At 35.6% G+C, this 23,532-nt stretch overlaps 1 protein-coding gene across 2 annotated transcripts in view; it reads right to left on the bottom strand.

The window, feature by feature from the left end:
* Nucleotides 1-23,532, bottom strand: part of Epha6 (EPH receptor A6) — a 711,982-nt gene that overhangs the window by 186,580 nt on the left and 501,870 nt on the right. For both annotated transcript variants that reach the window (XM_048346467.1, XM_048346468.1), the window contains exon 11: nucleotides 1,290-1,475. In XM_048346467.1, the coding sequence (XP_048202424.1) occupies nucleotides 1,290-1,475 (186 nt within the window). The remainder of the gene's footprint in view (nucleotides 1-1,289; nucleotides 1,476-23,532) is intronic.

Here is a 23,532-nt window from a genome sequence, read left to right as displayed (position 1 = left end):
CCATCTGATAGTGGTGGTAGACATTCAGTGTAGGATTTTAATGTCTATATGGTGACTTGCAATGCCAACATTCAACATATCCATTGGATCAGATGGGTGTGTTGATTGAAGTTCTCTTCCTTATAGTGCTTCTTGTATCACTTAGATTGCCCTTACTCATAATGGGGGCTGGTTTCCAGGAAGAGACATGGCAAGATATATCTACATGCATATATCTATATGTCTGTCTGTCTGTCTGTCTGTCTATAGCTAGACAAATGGCAAAAGCTCAGGTCAATGTGGGGGCAAGCTCCATATAGGTGAGTACTTAGAGGTCACTACAGGAGCACCCCACTCTTATATGTACCGTCACTAGCACTGTTCTCGGATATGTGAACTTTGCTGGCAGTGCATAATCTGTATAATCTTGCAAGCATTGCCGATCAATGCTTGTGAGAATGTCCTAGATGATTCAGATGCAGTCAGTTACATGGGTTTATACTTTCTTGCTTCCAAATAGGACATAAAATTCAACTTTGTCTAATTGGTCATAAAAGAAATTTAGTTCTGTAAGACAAAAAAATATCTCCCTCTTGGGCACTAAATCATTTTCATGAAAATTTTAATGCCACTCTTAGTTGGGTTTTATGTGTTTAATTCATCAGTGAATAAAATAATGAGAAATATTGTTACATTTTATGCCCAATCATTACTCAGATAATGAGTATATAATAGTGTATTTGTATATCATGTAGGAGTTTTTTAAGAGTTTTTTTTTTGTCAAGGAAATGTACTTTTATTCTATTACTTTTATGAAAGGAGAGAATTTTACTTCAGAAATTATAATCATTTTCTTCATATTATAGGAATTACAATAATTTATTCCTAATGCTATTCATGTGAATAAATTCTATGCAGAAGTTTATGTTGAATTGTTTTGCTCCAGATAGAGCATTCTAAACTGTACATGAAATTTATTTCTAAATAGTAGGGTTTTACTTTATGACTTGAAATATTGAAACAGTTTCTTCTATTAGTATTGAGATTTAGGAAAATATGTATAACCCTTTACATGTGAGGTATCACTTGATATTAAATTAGCACTGACTTGTAGGTAATGCTATTTCAAAGCTATTTGGTGATCAATGCAAACGCTGATCATGTCATAGCCTACTGTGCACAGGATGAAGATGAAATCACAAGATCATGTCTGAACTAAGTTTTTTCTCTTAATGACTATGGTACAGCTGTTAAGCTAAAAAGCCGGGATAGATATATAATAGAAATAATGAAGAAAATCAGACACTTACTCTTGGTGACAACGCCTTCAAGGCGGATGATATTGGGGTGGTCAAACTGACCCATGATGCTAGCTTCTCTCAGAAAATCTCTTCTTTGTCGATCCATGTGGCCGCCTTTCAAAGTTTTAATGGCAACTGGGATCTCTCTTTTCCCTGGTGTCTTCAAACGCCCACTACAGACTTCTCCAAATTCACCTTAAAACAAGAGCAAAGCTCGTCATTTCGAGGTCAAACACTTCTATTTCAGAAAAATCAAATGGTCATGTAGTGCCATCTTTTAAATGGGAAAGTACAAAATGGCTTTCAACATATATTACTTGTAAATATTTTTGGCATGAAATTTCTTTCTTAAAAATTATGTTTGTGTGATATGCCTGATCAATAGCATTTATAATGAATAATAGATGCATTTTCAAACACTATACTGCAGTCCGCAGAACTAACATTGAGAATTTTCCTTGATCTGATGAGAAACTGTGCCTTGAAGAATGGTTTATGCTAATGTAATTCTATAGAAAAGCTCTCAATATCGAATGCTTCTTGGTCCTATTCTCAATTCTGATAGGAGCCAAAATGCCTGCTCTATTCATGGAAGCTATCAAAAATATGTGCTTGATTTGATCCCTGAGGCCATATGCCTGTACTGCACTGGCCATTAGAAATCAATGCTGAATTCAATTAATGAATATGAATATATTTTTATTTTTATTAGCTACAAGTAGTTGTACAAAGGAGTACAAATCAGTTTAAGAATACAATGTATCTTGATCAATGACATCCTTTTCATTATTGATTCCCATCCCTCCCCAAACTACCACTCCTCTCAATTATTTTAACTTTGTAGCATACAAATTAAATATTATGATGGTATTTTCCTCCCTCTCTCTTCATCTTGGACTCAATCACAACTATATGACTATTTATGCTAAATTATAAGTGATGTGGATGAAGTGCAAATATAGTAAGCTATGTTTCAGCATTAGTTCCATTGGATATATCATATAGATATTTAAATATTATAAATATTACATATAAATATTGACATATATGAATATCATAAGTACATAAATATTATCAAGTATTTACTACATATATATTATTACTCGCTTGCTATGAGTTTCAGTTTTGTCTTTTTTTTGAAGTAAAAAATTTTTTATTTAATCATTTCCACATGCTGTGATTGCTTCACTGCCCATCATGGTGAAGTTTTCAATTTCTCTTGAAATCTAAGGCAGCTTTTGTCAATTTTGTCTTTACTCTCCTCTGTTAGTAATTTAGCAAGAGAATGCAGATTTAGGATTTCAGAGCCATTGCATATGAATTCTATATTTCTTAAGTATAGCAGTGGCTAGAAGATTTCCTGAAGTAGAAGTTAGCTTGAATCATAAATGATGAGTAGCGTTTGGAAATTCAATAGAGGTGCAGATCTTTAAGACAAGATTTCATGAAAAGAATGGAGGAGGTTAAGACAAAAATTCAAAGACCATAAATAGGAAATAGAATGATGTGGCTATAGGGCTGCAGGGAGACTTAATGGGTTCCTCTGGGAATGAAGGCCAATGGTTTTCCCAGGGCTGTGCAATGCATTCAAAAAGCCAGAAATTCTACACATAGTTTTTTAGATAATGCTCATTATCTGCATTAACATAAGAGCATGTTGTTTGACACCCAATTTATTCAATTATAAAGTAAGGATAAAACTTGCCATTACTCAGTAGTGTCCTTCCCCAGCAAAAATACTATGATCAAAGTGAGAAGATAAGTGAAAGTGCTTATAAACTCTAAAGTGCTATAAAAAAGGGGTCTTTAAGTTATTTAAATCTGTGATTTAGTGAAATGAATAAAGAATTAAACACATTCAGTGTGTCATTTAGCAGCTGTAGCCAATTGTTTAAATGCAAAATGTGCACGACCATACAAAACTTTGCAATGCCATGAATTTCAGTTATCCAGATTTTCTCTGGACTAATTCATCACAGTCAACTAAATGCTGACTACATATGAATACTAACTAACTTTAGCGTAGATATTAAATTCAAGTTAAAAATTAAGTAGGAAGGAATAACACAAATCTGTGCTTTTCAAAACTTATTTGTACATGTCCATTAAAGATAGGAAAGTCATACTTTAAGACAAGTCTAGTAGTTTTTTTTTTAAAGCAAGCACACAAAACACTTAGTAAACTGGGATTTTACAAAGGATTTTGCATAAATTTGGTGCTAAAGACAAGAATGATGATTTTTAAGTTAGTGATGATCTCAATTTGCTGGGAGTAGATGTTCACATTTCTCAAAAAAATAAAGATGTAAGCCCTCAATTCTGCTTATCAAACTGCTCTATTATTTTTTTTTTTTTGCCAGTCCTCAGCCTTGAACTCAGGGCCTGAGCACTGTCCCTGGTTTCTTTTTGCTCAAGGCTTGAGCCATAGCGCCCCTTCTGGCCATTTCTATATATATGGTGGTGAGGAACTGAACCCAGGGCTTCATGTATACGAGGTAAGCACTCTTGCCACTAGACCATATTCCCTTCCCTGCTCTCGATTTTTAAAAGATTTCATTGTGTATCTAATAAAATAGTGTTTGCTATCTTTCCAGTGAGTTTTTGAATTATGAGAAAAAAACAAAAACGGGCTCTGTGTGTGTGTGTGTGTGTGTGTGTGTGTGTGTATGTGTGTTTAAACTATCAGGTATATCCTTTAAGATACATATGATTCACTTTATATCACCTTGGTTTCTTCTAATGAATCTCCACAGCAATTATAAATGCTTATATTTATTTCACTTTTTCTCTTACTTTGCCTGCAAAAAAAATCTGCTACTATTTACAAAGATTGAGAAATATTCAATGATTCATTAATCTGGCACAAACACATATCTATGTGATTTTTCTGTTGACATTATATAGGCATTCAAATACACTCTTCAGAATAATGAAATAAATGAGACCTCTGCTGGTAGATATTGAGATAGAACAGTGGTAATTTTCCTTGATTTCTCTGTTTTCTAAAACTAATGCATCTTAATAACACCAAAAAGGTGTTTTTTAAAATGTTTTTTCATGTCAAGCTTTGCATAATCAAGCAGTTATCACACTTATTTTCACTGGCACTCAATGCGGTTTCTGCAGTTAAAGATCTGAGACTCTTGGTGCATTTTTTTTTAGACAAAATCCAAAAGGCTCAGTTACAGAATGTACTAAATGCCTCACCTGAAGTAGAACTCAACGTATTGCCTTAGGCATATCAGATATAACGCACTGTAATTTAAAATATAATTTTAAACATTTTTTCAAGTCTGGTTTACTATACAATTGCCCCTGTGCTATAGACTATGTATATAATTTAACTGAGTAACAGAAATCATTCTTTAGTAAGGTCAGGAACAATTATGTGAATCCATTACTAACTGATTGACTAGGTCAAAGCTAGGTCTTATATAACATTTAATACATATTTTAACTTACACATTAGACCTGTGAAGTAGATACTGGTATTATTTATAGAGGAAGAAACTGAGGCCCATGAACTCAGTTACTTGCCCATGATACCAAGAAGTGGTAGAGCTAGGCCTTGAAGCTAGTTTGTTTGGTGCCAAACTTCATCTTTTTTTTTTTTTTTTTTTTTTTTTTGCCAGTCCTGGGCCTTGGACTCAGGGCCTGAGCACTGTCCCTGGCTTCTTCCCGCTCAAGGCTAGCACTCCGCCACTTGAGCCACAGCACCGCTTCTGGCCGTTTTCTGTATATGTGGTGCTGGGGAATCGAACCTAGGGCCTCGTGTATCCGAGGCAGGCACTCTTGCCACTAGGCTATATCCCCATCCCGCCAAACTTCATCTTTAAAACTGCTAGTCTCTGCTGTGCTGGCTATTTATCATTGTTGATCATTTCTGTGTTATTATTCTAAATTCCCCATGGATAACAATGGTCTTCACAGAAACTAGTAGGTAGTGTTTGAAATAGCAATAGATATACAGAATGATAAAATCATAATCTATAAATCTTTCACTTTATTCAGTGAAAATAGACACCTGGCTCAAATCTCTTGTACACTAAGATGATTTGGAACAATCACTACAATCTAGTTTCAAGGGAGCAAAGAAAATTTTATCTGGGATAATTGATCTGCTACTGACAGTACAGTCACTAACTAACAACCCCATTGCCTCCCTGGATGATGGTAAAACCTCTCCTGACAAGCAACTTTGTTGTATATTATATGGGATCTTATTAAAATATCAATTATTATTAGATTTTCCACATAAACCCCACACAAAGGTGAGAGTAGAGGTGAGGCACCATGAGAGAATCTATTTGGAGTACTTAAGAGTGCTCAGAGACTTTCCAAAATCTCACTCTGAAATTCTGCTTTTCCTTCACTTTCAACTCTTCCTGAATTTTTTGGTAGATTTTTAGGTAGTACTGGGGTTTGAATGCAGGACATTGTGATTGGTTAGCAAAAGCCCTGTTTGTTGAGCCATGCCTCCTACAATTTGTCCTTTGGGATATTTTTTCAGACAGGGTCTCAAGCGTTTGGCCTTTTGAACAGCCTGGTCTGAGATGGCAATTCTCATACTGATACCTCCCATGTATTTAGTATTATACTCAATGTGCTACCATGCATGGTTTATTTGTTGGAATAGAATCTTGTTATCTTTTTCCAGATTGGCCTTGAACTATGATACTCTGGATCTTTGACTCCTGAGTAGCTGGGGTTATTGCTATTTGAAACTGTGCCTGTTTTTTTGTTGTTGTTTGTTTTCAAACTATTAAAAAGTCATGACCCTCAGTTGTGATGAAGTTTCTCTTCTTTACATTAGCTGTTTCACCAATAAAAATGTTCTCTACCAACCACTGATGATATTACTTCTCTGTCAATACCCACTTCCGTGCTGTCAAATGTGGACCGTTTTATTGATAGTAAGGGTTGAGATATAAGGTTTCTTTTTCCCTAGTAAACTTTCCATGGAATTTGATCTCCTACCAGAATTAGACTCTCAGAGAGGCTATTTTACTCTCTTATCAGATATAATACCAACCTCAGATGACACTACTCTGAGAATATGATAAAATGAGACAAAACAAGACCATTTCTTAAGTGTTCCTGCTCAGAAAGAAAGGCAAAGTATGCTATTCCAAAATAACAAACACTGTTGTCTCTTGGCTAAAATTGGTAATACATTTTCTTTCATCATGATCCATAGTATTCTTATTCTAGTCTCTCCTTATAGCTGAGATTTATTAAGATAGCATGATAAAGGTCCCTAAATTAAGGCCCAAGTGGATGTGCTACTTTAGTAGTTGAAGGAACCTAGGAAGGACTAATATAGCCTTCCTGAAAATTCATGTTCCCACTCTGATACTACAGAGAAGGTTCTTAGCCAAACCACCCTCTGTATCATACTGGATGCAGTTTTTCCTCCTCCTGACATAGCATCTTTGAGTTGCATGCCAACCTGTGAATGATTCAGTCAAGTTAGTCCCTGTCACCCTGAAGGAAATGTCGATAATCTTCCTTCTTAATCCCACCACCCTATTTGCTTACTTCCCAAGTGTAACGCCATGTAGTCCCTATGGGATTTGTAGTGTCTTCCTCTCTTGGGCTGTGAGTATAAATGGTAACAAATATTGGCCATCACATCTGTTCAACAGAAACTGCTGTATATTTCACCATCACCATTGATACTAGGGCCAGATCCCTCCCTTATCAAGAGGGGAAGTAGAAAACATTATGAAAAATATCTAGAGGGTGATAATAGTGAGAAGTTAGAATAGGTATTTATCTGATCCTGTTTCCCAACAATAAGAAATCTGCATATTGCAGTGGAAAAACATCTGTTTGTGTAAACTTTCACGATTCAGATAGGAGGTTATAAATTGGAACTCCAGAGTTAGGCCAGTCATTTTGAGAATGACTCACTCATCTTTTCATTGTATTTATGCATTAGTTTCCTGATATTTTAGTTGTCTACACTGAATCACAATTCTAAGATGATTATTTGAAGTTTCATTTTTCTGGAAATTTATATAACTCCATTTCATTGGGGAGGCTTGTTGGAGCTTTGATAGTTATCTTCAGTGATGACACATTTGCCTAATTACTATTCATGTAACATTGCATCATGGCATATGCAATTAAAGGCACAAAACTTTCTTTCTGTCTTTACCAATTGGGTTTGAAAATTTACATTTTTCTCCTAAAGTGGTAGACATACTGAATGTGCACCTAGAAGCAACCCCACTCACCAATTAACTTGGCTATAGGAATATTTGGCTTTGAGCTTGCAAACAAGTCCAGCAGCCAATAAGTCCCAGAGAAATTATACACATTGTATTTTATAGACAGATCCTTTACCTGCCTACATTTTCCGTGGAAGTGTCTTGAAAGGCACCCGTAAAATTGCTGAATTTCTACTCAGTTGAGATCACAGCTTATATTGCTAGCACACGGTCCTATGGAGACAGTTACCCTAAAGGGGTGAGTGGTAAGCTAAAGGGACTGATTTTCTAGTTTCAGTCTCACAGCATATTCTGAAGGAGTCTTTTTTAGACATGAGCTCCTTTCTGTTGCAGCCATTTTGTTATCCTGGCTGCAGAAGAAAGTACTGGGCAAAGTCTCTAGATAGGCGTACTTGCCTTCTTTCCACAGCATATCCTGAAGGGGCCTTAACACTCAGTTCCAGCCCTTTGTATTTCATCTACAGCCTTGGAACAATATGACCCACATAGATATCCATTTAGGTTCTTTTCTTTCCCACCTATTCTAATACATCAGGCTTCCAACATTAGTCTCACAGTAGATTTCAAAATATCTCTGCACCTTAGGGCCATTTTCCAAATACAGTCTGGGGCAGATCTGCCTAACTAGTGTACCATCAGAAAATGTATCTATCTGAGTTTCCCAGGCAGTCTTGTCAAACATTATCCTGCAGTGTATTGTCTAATGGTCCTGGATTTTGGTTCTGTTCCTTTTTGTATACACAGGATTTAAGCTTGTCAAAGGAATGAAAAGCAGGCACATGTACCAGTACTTTTAAAGTGGATGACATGAACCCAGTCCCATTGTGGATCTGAAAGTGGCAGTATGAAATGATATAGACCCTCTTAACTCCTATCTAAGAACAGTCAGGAAACCTGTTTCCCTAGAGAAAGTTCTAAAGATTTCATTCATGGCTATAGACTGTGACTCCATTTCTGTCATAGACTCCCACAGTATGGTCAGAGTAGAGGCCCATTAGAAGATCCATTGGGAGCCTTTCTAAAGATCAGAGGATGTTACCTATACCAGTATATGCAATTTAAGACTTGACATATATGAACTTCTTATAAGACTCTCATCATTCCATCACCAGTCTTCCTGATTAAGGCAGGCCCTGGGGAGACTGTCCAATGCATCAGTAACAGAAAAGACCCATGCAAACTAGAACCCCTAATAATCAGCCTTTCCAATGCAATCTTCATGGTAGACCCTGCATTAGTCAGGAGACCCAGTTGCAGCCACACTCAATTGTAATCCGACACCATCAGCGCAGAGGCCTTTGAAGAGAAGAATGTAAGTTGTTGAACTGTAAAAACTGAAAGAAAAGTTGTGCCTTCAAATGTATATATACCATCATACCATGATACAAAATTAATTACATGAATAACAATCAGATAAATGTGATACCACCAGAGAAAATGATAAAGTTCAAAAAAATCCCAATGACATAGAAATATATAAATTGCTAGAAAAACTTCAACATAATCGAATAATCATCTTAAGAGCACTGAGACATATGTATGTATATATATGTATATACATATATGTATATGTGTAGACCAATGAAATCCACTATAAAGCTCTTTAAAAGGGAGAGGGGAAAGGAAAAGGGTAAGCAAGATTGATAGAGAGTCATAGAGAGGAGGGGAATTTGAACATAACACATCCCACATATGTGTGTACATATCACAGTGAAATTCCTTTATATAATTAATTTATGCTAAAAATGAATCCAGGGTGAGCAAGAAGGGATCCTTTGTGGTAAACATGAATACACTAAGCATAGGCACACCAGGAGGAAAATAGGGAGAAAGGTGGGAAGGGAGCTTATTTATTAAAATAAAGTCTAAAGATTCCCCAGATCTTGATAGAAATAGGAACATGTGGATACAGAAAGCTCAAAGAATCCCACTAAAGATCAATAAAAATTTTTCTAAGCCTTATCATCAAATCATTAGGAGTAAAAACAACAGAATCTTGAAAGCAGTAAAGAAATTTTAGAGAAAAAAATCATATATAAAGGATCTTCCATAAGTCTATTCAACAGAAGCCTTGCCTGATAGGAGAGAGTAGATAAGATATTCAAGGTTAGAGTGTTAGCATACTTGCTGCATAAAAATTTGACTATTGGAATTACTTTTTTACTTGTTTGCTCATTGGCTAGTTCTTTCATCACTTTAATATTTTTCCCCAACCCCATCCAGTCAAATGTACTTGAAGTTTTCAAGGCAAGGTTCTTGATTTTGTCTACTATATGTTGTGCCCACAGTCTACAATATGTAATAAACAGCTTTGTAGTAGTTGCTGCTGGATATGAAATAAGTGAGTGTAGGATAAAGGCTGCTCTAGGTTAAAATTAGAATAAAGTTGCAGTAGATGAGAATACATGTGGGGATTACGATAGTTACCTGTGTGGTAGACATAGCATCTTTTGCTTTCCTTACATTGTATAGAATTAAGGGATGCCTTTCATCTTCACTTTCATTTTATCTTTTTAAACTTAACTGCACACAATCTACTTTCCTTTCTGAGTGCAAAGGCAACAGGAAATTATTTTTTAAGTGTCATATAAAAGTCAAAAGAAGAAGCACAGAGGGAAAAGTTAGAACATCGAATTTTTAGAAATTCAGTTCTAGAGGGATATGTTCTTCTCTTGAGGTCTTAAGGTAAATCCCATTATTATTAATGTTATCAGGAGAGTCACTTCCCAGCTGTATTCACTCACTGCCTGTCATTCAAGGATGGAATACAAGTATCCTTCTGAGAATTCTGATTTCTTTCTGATACATGGCACACCTTCTACATATAAAAAAGAATAACATATTGAAGAAAACTTATAATCAAATACCAGCTGAGCAGATATTTTTCCTCTCCTTCAATTTTGAAGAGATGTTCAATACAACACAGGCCTTCTGCTGAATGATGCCTATCAATAGAAGGGTGGCCAATGTGTGGGGTAGGATAGAATCTTAGATGTTAGGTCTCTATTTCTAGCTTCACCAGCAATTTATTTCGTGGTAACAGAGGAAGTCACTTCATTTCCCCCATTCTTGTGTCATACCTATTGACTTCCTGAGAGGTACAGATTAATGTGCAAATATTCACAAATCCATCTGAATCTGAGAAGTTCAATGCAACTACTGAATAGTTAACATTTATATTTATCCTGTAAAGAATATGACAACTTTTTATTGCTAGATCCACGAGATCTAGGCTAGAACGGAGGATTTCTCTAAGACCTAAAGTGAGGATTTAAAAATTTTTTTAAACAAACAATGTTAAAGGTTTCTTTAGTGATTGTATTAAGTATCAAATTATCATTTTAACCCATGCTAGATTACAAACATAAGTGATCTTTTCTATGGATAATATAAGAACATTTCAGACTCACTGATTCACTTCTTACCCCTTTCTCACACTTCTCAACCTGGTGTTTCAGCCTCTGCCAGATGTTCCCTCATTCCAACTGCTTACTTGCCTCAAGCGACAAAGAAAGAGTCCCCTTTAAAATGAAAATTATTTGCATTTCAAAAGTAGCTCTGCTTGATATTCTATCAAAATTGATTTTTTCATTTTGGTATCAGAAGCATCATGTCAGAAATCTAATCTAATGAAAACAATCTCTATGTCTCAGGAACAATTTCTCAGAACAATTTCTTTGTTCTTTATCATTGTCTATAAAATTTAACTATCTGTCTCCCAGTAAAGGCACTGGAAACATAAACCATGTCTCCACTGATTTCTAGCACTGTTATTGCCACTTCCACCTGCCTTTCCATCCTGCAAATGAAATTTAGGACTAACTCAACCATCTGCTGAGCATTTTTGGAGAAGCAGAAAGTGATGTTTACCAGAAAAGCATGGTCTGTTCCATTATATTCTTTTTTTAGTATGTATACTACTTCAGGTTAATTTCTTTTACTATCACCAACTACTGCCTTTGGGCTATTAAATTCCACATTGACATTTATAGCACTGAATTCTATTCTTGTATTAACCACTAGAAGTCGTCTAGTGACAATTTCATCATCTCCTGTATGTCTTCTCAGACTGCCCTAACAAAATGACATGGATTGGCTGGCTTGAATGGCAGAAATTCTTACTGTTTTGAAGAGTAGGGATTCACAGCTCATTGTACGGCTGTCTTCCTGACTTGCACGCGGAAGCTACAGAATGTATCTCCCTCATCTGGTGTTTCCTAGATGCATGTGTGTGTGCAGACAACACAAATCTCTCATTTCCTAAGGATTAGCACCCAAACTTTATTACCACATTTATTTAATTTCCTCCTAAACATGCTATTTGGAAACACAGTTTGGAGGTAAGAATTTCAGCATATGAGTGGGGAGATGGTACATTTAGTCCACAGCATTTCCCCAAACCCTCATCTCTTTGCTTCATCCTTATTTCCTATAGCCACTGCATTTGGCCTCATTCATGAGGCTTCCACCATAGACATTCCTATCTCACAAACCCCTGTCTGTTGAATTACATAACAAAACATACATACAGACATGTTAAATTAATAATTTGATGGTGGAATGTAGATGTGTTCAAATAGGTCCAACATAATAATAGTGTCCTTCGAGAAGACAGGCAGGAAAGGCAGAGGAGATGGAATCACGCAAATAGAGGTAGGAGAGAGGAGACAATGCCATATTGTAGCTCTAGGCTGGGAAGGAGTCATGAGGAAAAGAAGGTGATCTTTAGACTATCAGGCAAGTAAGGCCACATTTATCTTTCAAGTATCAGATCTTGTCAACACTCTAACTTTAGCTTGGTGGTACTGACTTGGGATCTCTAATTTCAAGAATCTCCAAATAATAAAGTTGTAGATTTTCCAAAGTTACTAACTTGGTGTTAATGCATGTATGATGGTTAGCATAAAACATGGGACAGAGTGAATTCTCAAGTATTAGATTCCATTTAGGTGGATTAACAAATATTTCTCATTGCTTTGGCTACTCAATATTCTCCAATGTGTTCTAGCACCTCATCAACAACACTCATCTCACTCATTGTCTGTCTCTGCCACCACATTGAAGGCAGAGGATTCACCTTCTTTCTGATTGAGGATAGATACAATCCTCATCAGTGTGGTGGGAAATGACCATTCTGAATGCCTGATTCTGCCGGTATCCTGTATCGGGTATCCAGTATCCTGATAGATGCCTATTGTGGAGTACCTAACTGTTTACTTAAAAGTACACACTAAACATTTGGAAGTTACTGGAGAAGGCAAACTACAAGAGAAAATCAATTTTTCCCCCAAGATTTAGAATTCCTGAACTAGTACAAATAAAACATTCTTGATTTCATTCAGGCAATAAAATAAAATGGGCATTCCTACTGGAGGACTTGTGTCAGAAAGCCATGACTAAGACAGTCTGTTGTATCATCAAAGTGTTTTAGGCAATAGGAGAAAAGGCATTTTTCCAAAATTCATAGATAATTGTTTTTATTAAAAAGCCAAATTAGTGTCCTGGATTACTATTAAAAACTATGCTATATGAATTTTAAACAGCAAAAAAGACTTTGCATAGCTTTAACCTACTAAATGTTTATATGTAAAACTGTGTTATTAGATCATTTTTTCTTAAGCTAAAGAAAATATTCATATGCAATCACTAACACCTCTGTAAATTAAGCAGTAATTCAAAACTGGAGACATCATAATGTGATTTTATGTACTCTCCAGAGATAGTAACAGTCAGATGTTTTAATAAAATAATAAACATGAAAAGTTTGTTTTCATGTTAAAGCTCTACTTTCACTCATGTAAACCTTATTGCTTTAGTTAAAATTTCATTCAGCAAATTTGTCTCTCAGGGGCATTCATTATACTTCAAAAATATTCATGCATAAATATTTATTAAAAACCAATTATAATAAATGCCATTATCACATGTACTTCTAGAATGGAAGAAAGGCTCCCAATTAAATTAAAAAAGCTGTTGAATGTAAGAAACAACTGACTCAAGGATGATAAAATGAGAATATAGGATTTCAGGATTATTCTAGGTTGTATATATCCCTGAACAATAACAACAAAATTATCAGCCAGGTGCAGTGGATCATGCCTGTAATCCTAGCTGCTCAAGAGGCTGCGATGAGGAGGCTTGTGATTTGAGATGCATAGGCAAAAAAAAATTTGAGATTCTATCTCAATCAATAAAAAACTGGGTAGTGACAAGTGCCATCATTCTAGCTATGTAGGAAATGGAAACAGGAGGATCAACGTGTAGAGTCACCCAAGATAAAAGGAAGGTTACTACTCTATAGTCACTTATCTAGAAAGACTAGAGCTCAAGTATCATAATAAAATAATATGGAATCTACATTTGCTATATTTGCAAGTCAATATAAAATCATCTTAAAGATATTGAGAAAAATATAATACATTGTGCTTACCACTTTATAAAAAGAAAATATAAACTTCATGCTTGGAAATGAAGTTAAACTAAAGTTGTCTTCATTTCCCTCTGTCTTTCCCTCCCTCCTACTCTTTTGTTGTTTCTTTCCTTCTTTTCTTTTCACTCTCAGAAACACTTTTTGAAAGAACTATGCTCGAGCTCCCTAGTCTTTTTCTCCATTCTTTCTGACACTTTTTTGTCAGTTGCTGAGGCTTTCAACCTTTTTTTGAGGTTTTGCTGTTTAATCCAGCTGGCCCAGAATTTTCTATGTAGGCCAACCTGGTCTCAATCTCATGATTCTCCTACTTAGGTGTTCAAAGTGCTCGCATTATGAATACACCATCACACAGCCATGAATTGAATTTTTATTTGGCTCATTTAATTATACTTTTTCATAATTTCTATTTGAAGCTTTTTGTCATCTCTATTTCTGCTGAATTCTCATTTATATCACAGATTACTTTACCTTTTTGTGGTACTGAGGATTGAACCCAGAGTTTACAACTTGCTAGGTTCAAACCATGCTCATAGCCCTTTCAGTTGTATGTATGTATATATATATGTATGTATGTATGTATGTATGTATGTATGTATGTATGTATGTATGTAACTGCCCGGAATGTCCTCAAATGCATTCTCCTCTTACCTCTGTCTTCATAGTAGTGGGGATAATACACATGTATCACAATGCTTGGCTATTTTTTTTTAATTCTTTAAATTTCCTTCCTGTATCCTCATGAATTTACTGAGTTTTCTTAGGAAATTTTTTTAAGTGTGGGAAGCATGTGTTTTTCATCAGTCTTTTCATCAATACCTTTTTCTTTATAGTTGTTAGGTACTTACTGTGTTCCTTCGTAATTGTCACATTTACTCTGTGTTTTCTTAACACACTTTTATGTTCCGATATTGGGGTTTGAATATTAGTTGGATCAATTTTCTTAACACGTTCTGTAAGTCATAAGATGTGGCTTTCTTCTGGAGATGTTTTGTGGTATTGATTTTGTACTATAGTGGCTTTGTTTCTAGTTAGTCATTGTCATGTGGTTTCCAAATAGCTTCTTCAGTTGTGATCAATGACTTTTTACACAGTGTATGGAATAGGGTCAGAAACGTTTACCTTTGAGTACTATACTAGATCAGGAGACAGTACTCTGAAAGCTTAGACAGTTAGGAGGGACAAGCAAGCACTAGAAATAGAAAATCCACTGTATAGTCACTCCAACAGTGGGCCTGGTGGTGTGAGAGCATGGGGCATGGTAGAGGGGTCTTTAGCATTGGCAGGTATGGAGACAAGTGCACACATGAGGCAGTGTGGAAACATAAGATTGTTGGTGGAGTTGTGAGCTGGTGGCTCAATTCTGTAACCCTAGCTACTAAAAAGACTGTGATCTGAGGATAGTGGTTTGAAGCCAGTCTGGGGAAGGAAATAAGATTCTTTTCTACTATAAACTACTCAGAAAAAGCCACAAGTGGTGCTGTTGTGGCTCAAGTGATAGAGTGCTAGCCTTGAGACAAAGAGGCTCAGGGACAGGGCTTAGATTGGAGTTCAAGGCCCAGGCCTGGCATAAAAACAAACAAAAAAGATTGATGGTTTGTCAAGCACTGTGTCTCTGCCTTGAATATGGAGTGATGATGCGCAGTCAACACTTAAGAGGTTATGAAAAGATGATGTAAGTATATTCTCTGAAGCAAAGCTATAATATGGACACCAGGTAGCTTTCCCTAGCCTGGTCAAAACTTACATAGCTAGGGCTGTTGGCATCCATGTGAAGGGTACTTCCTTCCTATTCCTCTTTGTCTGCAATGAAAAATCTCCTTGCTTGGTCACCTGAGGTCAGTGTTCTCTGTCCAAACCTTGAATGCTTCATCCCAGGTCTTTGCCTTACAGCATTCACATTTCTCCCTGTCACAGCCACTCACCTTGAAATGTAACTATTTAGTTGTTGTTCTTTTTGATATAGCACAAGTAAGCAAGGGCTAAGTTATTTCCTTAAAATGGTTTCTATTTCTGAGTGTTAGTGATTTTCTGTTGTGTTTTCCTGTACTTTATTTGGAAATACATTCCATAAAGTTCTGAAAATTGAAAGCTGCTTTATGTCAATTTTCATGCATTTCTTTGGTTTTTTTTTGAAGAGAATATGAGCCTGCAAATTCAGAATGATGACTGTGTATTCACAAGAAGGAATTTGTTAATTGAATAATTAATGTCTTTTAAACTTACTTTTTTATGCCTCAATTGAAGAATTATTAAAGCACTTTATAAAAATTCCTCTGATATTAGCAGGTTTCTCAATTTTGGATTGAACTACTATGAAAACTTTGGGCTTTGAATTTTTGTATATACTCTTATATATCTCACTGTTAGTATGAAGCTAACATTAGAAGCTAAATTCAAGGATTCTATTTCCTAATACTGGATGTTACTATAGAAATCACCAAAGTGTCGCTCATAAAGTGTATATCAACTTTGAACTCAAGTGCAGCCTTTTTTCAGCTGAAAAGATTTATGTTTCTTAATATGTTTTTACTCTATGCTTATTATTATATCAGAATAAAGATAACAACAAGAGGTGATTAGGTAATCAAGTGCTTTACATAAATTAACTCATTTAAACAAAGCACATTAGTGAACTGATTATGAAAATAAATAAATACTGCAAGCTTCAAGCTTACTTAAATGAGCTATTGATAATAATAGAATTAATATATTCAGGAAATGTTGAAAAGACATTTATGCATTTTTGAACCTCAGTAGGAGACAAACAATGTTTTTCATAATGTCTTCTTGTACTCTCATTATTGGGGTAGATTATGGATTTCATCTAATATGATAGTCTTGTTGTCTTAAATTATGAGCTTAAGTTATGAGCTTAAGTTATGTCTTACGTTACATGGGATAAAAACCTTAAATTCTTGCTATTCTACAAACCTATTTCTAAGGTAGATATTTAAGTTTCTTTAATGCACTCAAAATATACATGTTTGAGATGGTATCTGCAGCTCCATATAAATTTTTTTCCATCCCCAAATTTTACACGACAGGAGAAACCACTGCAAATCAGATAGTACTATTTGTGATTTTTGAGGAATACACTGAGTTCAACTTGATCTCTATTAATGTATCTGTCAAAATATATAAAATCTAGTCCTGTTTATTACATTGATTACTGATTAAATGATTGGTGCTAGAAAAATTATAAATTTCATGTATTTTCTAAGTTAAACCACAATGTATTCTGTAGTGAAGAATGAGAAAAAAGTGAAGAATTAAAAAATCCAAAAGGCCAATAAAATTAAAGAGAAATTCATTGCTAGAAATACAAATGTACATCATGTAAGAAACTGGCATTAATAAACAGTAGAATTTTCAGAAACTTAAACACATTTCTTCACAAGGTATGCTATCTACCAGCCAAGAAGAGAAAAATGCTAAAGATCTGTTCCTCTTGATGTTTCTTTTTTCCCCCTTTTTTTTCTCCTTTAAAAATAGTGACAGGCCAGGTGATTGCCCTGGATTTCATCGCACAGAATATCATGAATAAAGAAGCTGGCAGTGCTCATGTTTGTGCTAGTGGAATAAATGAAAGCTGCATGTCATTTGTCAGGATGCTCTGGTTCTTTTTGATTAAAAAGAACAACAATCAGAAATCTAAAAGCAGAGTATATTTTTTCTGCATATACTCCCAGAAATTTTTACTTGAGATATTATGAAACTGATATTTCCTGTGCACTAGCTAGATATCTTTAGATAACAACAGAGTAGTAGGTTTCTTTATCAATTATTTGCTTTTGTGTTTGATTTAGTTAAAAGTAAGCCTGGTATGTTCTTTAAGGAAAGAACATTGAACAGTACTAGTTGTCAATTGGCTTTACTTGTTAAATTTTACTTGCTAATTGTTTCCAGGAAAATACATCGCATGAAATTCTGATAGGCTTATTTCAGGTTGAGAAAGTGATAGAAAATGGGTTTAAGGTTACAAAGCAGAGTAAATGTCAGGTGTGTGTGTGTGTGTGTGTGTGTGTGTGTGTATAGTATATAGTAGAAAAGTTTATTTACTGTTGAAGTTTCTCTACACTTTTCTCATTTTGTATCAATAGCTTCTGGCTAAGATAGAGTAAACATGTGCTCAACTCCTTTCAATCTGAAGCCCTTCAAGTAATAGAAAAGGATCAACCTTTTCCTCAAGGACAAACAGGGCAAGATATGGGCCTCCAGTAGAAGATTGTTCAGCAAATTTCTGAACCAACCTTAGTGCCTGGGGCCATGTTGATGGGTATAAAGGGCACAAGAAAGAAGTCAAGAAGCCAAGTTATTGCTATACCTAAGAGGAAAGAAAGCCAGCTTAGAAGCAGAACGAGTGTGTGTGTGTATGTGTGTGTGTGTGTGTGTGTGTGTGTGTGTAAGGAACTGTGAAAGAAAAGAGAACAGAATATTGATGGGGTGGTTAGGTTAAGTTGGTTAGTTAGGTTTCAGAGGAAATAACAATTCTCTTTTCTCCTACAAATCGATTAAGCCAGTAGGCTTTAGTCTTCATATCATGGGAATAGGAAGTGAGTACAGACAGACAGACTGACAGAAAGCTGGAATAACATAAAGGAACAGAATCATAGGTGTTCCTATGCCAGGTGGACCCTAAGTAATAAAAGATGCTTGAGGAAAGAACAATTGGAAAAGTGCTAGAATAAGATATTCTTGTGAAGGAAGTACAGATTCATAAGCAGGAAAAATTAGTTGCAATGATGTTGTAGTTAATATGTGCACAAATATGAAATCATAGTGATCTGGGATTGGATTGTACTTAACTCTTCAGAATCCCTTTGACTGAACTATTTAATCTCTCTCAGGCTTAGGTGTCTTATCTGTAAAATGGAAAAATGTCATTTTTATTTTTTTTTGTTAAGGTGTATAAGAAATGCAGACTGTCATTTAAACATTTCTTTTTTTTTTTTTTTTTTTGCTTTTTTTTTTTTTTTTTGGCCAGTCCTGGGCCTTGGACTCAGGGCCTGAGCACTGTCCCTGGCTTCTTCCCGCTCAAGGCTAGCACTCTGCCACTTGAGCCACAGCGCCACTTCTGGCCGTTTTCTGTATATGTGGTGCTGGGGAATCGAACCTAGGGCCTCGTGTATCCGAGGCAGGCACTCTTGCCACTAGGCTATATCCCCAGCCCCATTTAAACATTTCTAACTGATAGTACCAAAGACAATTTTTCCTGACTGGATGAGGAAAAGAAGGTACTGAAACAAAAAGAGTAGAATGTCAGAAGCTTCTATTAAACAAGAATTTAGAAAGCCCATACACTTCAGGCCTAAAAAAATCCTTACACATACTTTCTCCTGTGAATTCATTCATTCCACTATGAAACCCCTGGATGAGAGACTAACCTAGATCATATTTACATGTACCTCACTGCTATTTCCATCTTTCAACAAGTGAGAGCTGTTACTCAGAATTAGTTCTTAGGAAAGACTGAGGAAAGTAAAGAGTGAGAACGTGAAGAAAAATGGACCATTCTCTGTATAAATGGGCTAACAAGATAGGAAAAGAGCATGGGCCTTGTATGCAGATATTACATTTCAGTGTGGCAGTTAGAAATAATGTATATGGGCTGGGTATAATTTTATGACCAGTAAATCTCTAAAGAATAAAGATAAGGGCTGGGAATATGGCCTAGTGGTAAGAGTGCTTGCCTCGTATATCTCAAGCTCTGGGTTCGATCCCCCAGCACCACATATATAGAAAATGGCCAGAAGTGGCGCTGTGGCTCAAGTGGCAGAGTGCTAGCCCTGAGCAAAAAGAAGCCAGGGACAGTGCTCAGGCCCTGAGTCCAAGGCCCAGGACTGGCAAAAAAAAAAAAAAAAAAAAAAAAGAATAAAGATAAAACACAAATTTCCAATAATACAGACATAATTTTCCTAATGAAGAAGGAAATTAAAGTGTATATGGAATAATTGCTTCACAGGGAGCTCTGAGCTGTTGGGACAAACACACATAGATGGCTTGCTATCATAGGTGATTTAAAAAAAGAACAATAATTGTACTGGCTGGTCTAATTGAGATGGAAAAAGACATGGATATGTTGGGGAATTTTACATATAGCAACAATGAAAGTTTAAGAGGACTTGCTATAAAATAAGAATAGAAGGCAAGTTTATGCAGACAGATTGAGAATATATATGATTTATATAGCTTTACTGCATGAGCACATGAATAAAATATAGTATTGCACTTAGCATAATAAAGTCATTTGGACAAATTTAGAAGTAGGCCTGGCTCAATAGGAACTCAATTGAGAAACATCATTGGGATAAACTTGCAGGAAGTTTGCCCTGTGCCAATAGTACATGGAAGCTGTTCAAAAAGCAAATTTAGACTCAAGCTGTACTAATCAAGGCACCTCGGGGAAGGTGCTAGCCCTGTATTTTCTGCAATGTTTTGAAACCATCTGGGATATTGGGTTCCACTCTAGAAAGACGTTGGGCAGGAAAAGGAAGACTAAGGATGCTCACATGTTGACTTCAAATATACAAAGGGGTTATGATGTAAGGAAGAAGGCTGATTGAGTGTACTTTCTATTATCTCAATTTTTCAGAACCAGTAACAGTAGGTAGTGTTATAAGTTTATGTGTAGTATTATAAGAAAGCACATTTTTACTCCCAAAGGCCCTCTGTTTATTTAAACTATTCACAAAAGAATAGGCTTCCAGATGAGGTTGTGAACACTTGCATGTGTTCTGTGTTCTGATAAGCATGGTGTTCTGATAAAGTATGAATGGCCAGGGAAAAATCTGATTCTCTCATTTGCCTTTCACAACAATCATGAAGGAGCAATGACATTTGATTTTTATTTCACAGGTAAGGAAATCAAAGCTCAGAGAGCTGAATTGTCTGGCATCTGCTCTCATAATTTAGGCTGAACTTTCTCATTAGTGTCTATGAGTTTCAGGGACAAACATAACATGAACTCTTAATTGCAATAACAAGACTCAGGAAAGGAAGTACCATACACTGAAATTTGTAAACAGGGGTGGACTACTTAGCTATGGATGGTGAAAAATTTCTGGAAGCATTTTCTCTCTCTCTATTATACATGCTATTTAGTGATACAACTAAGACCATTCTTCATTGTAACTAAAGAATAGATGATATATAACATGCATTGCTATTAATAATAGTTATCACACAACAGCAAAATCTTGATTGAAAATTAAGGTTCTAGTACCCATTGGATACACCACTAAGAAAATATTCTTTGATTTGGTAGGTACTTTCTATGAAATAAGGAAAACCATTCAGACACTCCCACTCATATTAAAAGCTTGATCTAAGTTTTCACAATAAGTTTGTTGATATAGTCTTCAAAGTCTTAACAGGAATCACATGAGAATATGACTTGAAAAGTAACTGAAAATGTACCATCATTTTAAATGGTACTCTACTTTTCTCTTTCTCTCTCTTTCCCTCGGGCTTCACCACCTTTCTCTGATGAAATAAATAACCTTGAGATTCTTGGCCTTATGTCTTATCCTATTACCAGCTCTCATTTGAGAGCTTTCCCAATAAGATAAACCTAATAGTCACACTCTGTAATTTCCAGTTTTCATTCTTTCATTCAAAATTTACCAATACATAAACTTGGATTACACTATGTCACATTTATTATTATCTGGTTCTATTTTCTCCTTCTCCTCTCCATTTCCCTTCTCCATTTCACCCTTCCCCAATTCTCCCTCTCCATTTTTCTCTTTGTTTCACTCTCTCCTTCCCTCACATACACACACTTTTTAATAAATTTTGTTCTCACAAAATTCATGATAAAACCATATCTGGATATAATGGCATTTAGAAAATAATTAAGATTAAATGATGTCATCAGGGTGCTTGAGGTGGGGTCCTTTTGTGATAAGGATTGGGCCCTTCTATAAAAATCTCCCTAATGGCCATTATCAGGAAAACAAACAATAAGAAATGGTGGCAGGGATATGGCCAAATAGAATCCTATTATACTGTTGGTAGGAATGTAAACTTACTTGTTCAACCACTGGAAAGCAGTATGGAGGTTCCTTAAAAGAATAAACATAGAGCTTCCCTATGACCCAGCAATTCCACTCCTGGGCATTTATCCAATGGACTACAAACCAGGCCAAACACCAGCACAACCATGCTTATTGTAGCATTATTTATCAGAGACAAGATATGGAATCAATTTAGATGTCCCTCAGTGGATCAAAATAATTATATATATATATATTATATAATGAAATTCTATTCATCCTTCAGAAAGAATGTATTGTACCACTTTTTGGTTGTTTCTGTGGTGATGTTACCTGTTTCATCTCTAATCTTGTTTATTTGAGTGTGCTGCCTTCATTTTTTGGTCAGGTTTGCTAGGGGGCTGTCTATCTTGTTGATTTTTTTCAAAGAACCAACTCTTTGTTTTGTTGATTCTTTCGATGATTTTTTTGTCTCTAATTCACTTAATTTTGATTTGATTTTAATTATTTGCTTCTGTCTATTGATTTGGGGTTTGGCTTGTTCTCTTTCAAGGAATTTAAGGTGCTTCCTTAAGTTGTTGAGTTGCTGTTTCTCCAGTTTGTTGGTGAAGGCACTCAGAGATATAAATTTTCCTCTGAGTACTGCCTTTGCTGTGTCCCATCTTAGAAAATATTATTTTTGAGCAAAGTAAACCAGAACCAATGAAACATAGGTTACATGTTTCCCTCATTTGTGATAACTAGAATGTGCCTATAAATCTAAGTAAAAACACTGAATGACCAAAACAAAACCAAGACTTGGCAAATTATATAGTACCGTAATCATTAATATACAGAGGCCTGGGCTGGGGATATGGCCTAGTGGCAAGAGTGCCTGCCTCATATACATGAGGCCCTGGGTTCGATTCCCCAGCACCACATATACAGAAAATGGCCAAATTGGTGCTGTGGCTCAAGTGGCAGAGTGCTAGCCTTGAGCAAAAAAGAAGCCAGGGACAGTGCTCAGGCCCTGAGTCCAAGGCCCAGGACTGGCAAAAAAAAAAAAAAAAAAATATATATATATATATATATATATATATATACATACATACACAGAGGCCAAAAGGAGGACATACATAGGTGTGGTGGGCAAAGGTCAATAGCTCTGGACAGATGAGCATATAAAATAATATTCTATGAAATGAACTCAAAATAAAGGAAACAAGACTTTTTTTTTCTCTTTTCTTTTTGTATTGTTTGTTACTTTTTCTTGTATTTGGGAGGGGAGGGGCAGGTACATAAAAAGTGGAATAGGATGAACAAATTCAACAATGATGCTTACCAGACAGTAGGTAGAAAATGAAATGGACATCTTTTGAGTGAGTACAGGAGGAAAATATTGTGAGAGAGCAATGGAAGGGCAAAATGGTTCAAAAAGAATTGTACTTGGTAGGCTTTGTATAGTTGGTATACTTGGTACCTAATTCATGTAACTGTAGCCCTTCTGTATATCAACTACACATAAATAATTAAAAGCAATTAAAAAGATCTCTCTCTCTCTCTCTCTCTCTCTCTCTCTCTCTCTCTCTCTCATATATCTATATATAAAAAGATAG

Source organism: Perognathus longimembris, chromosome 5, assembly GCF_023159225.1.
Source record: "Perognathus longimembris pacificus isolate PPM17 chromosome 5, ASM2315922v1, whole genome shotgun sequence".
NCBI lineage: Eukaryota > Metazoa > Chordata > Mammalia > Rodentia > Heteromyidae > Perognathus > Perognathus longimembris.
This window is presented reverse-complemented; position numbering and strand designations above follow the sequence as displayed.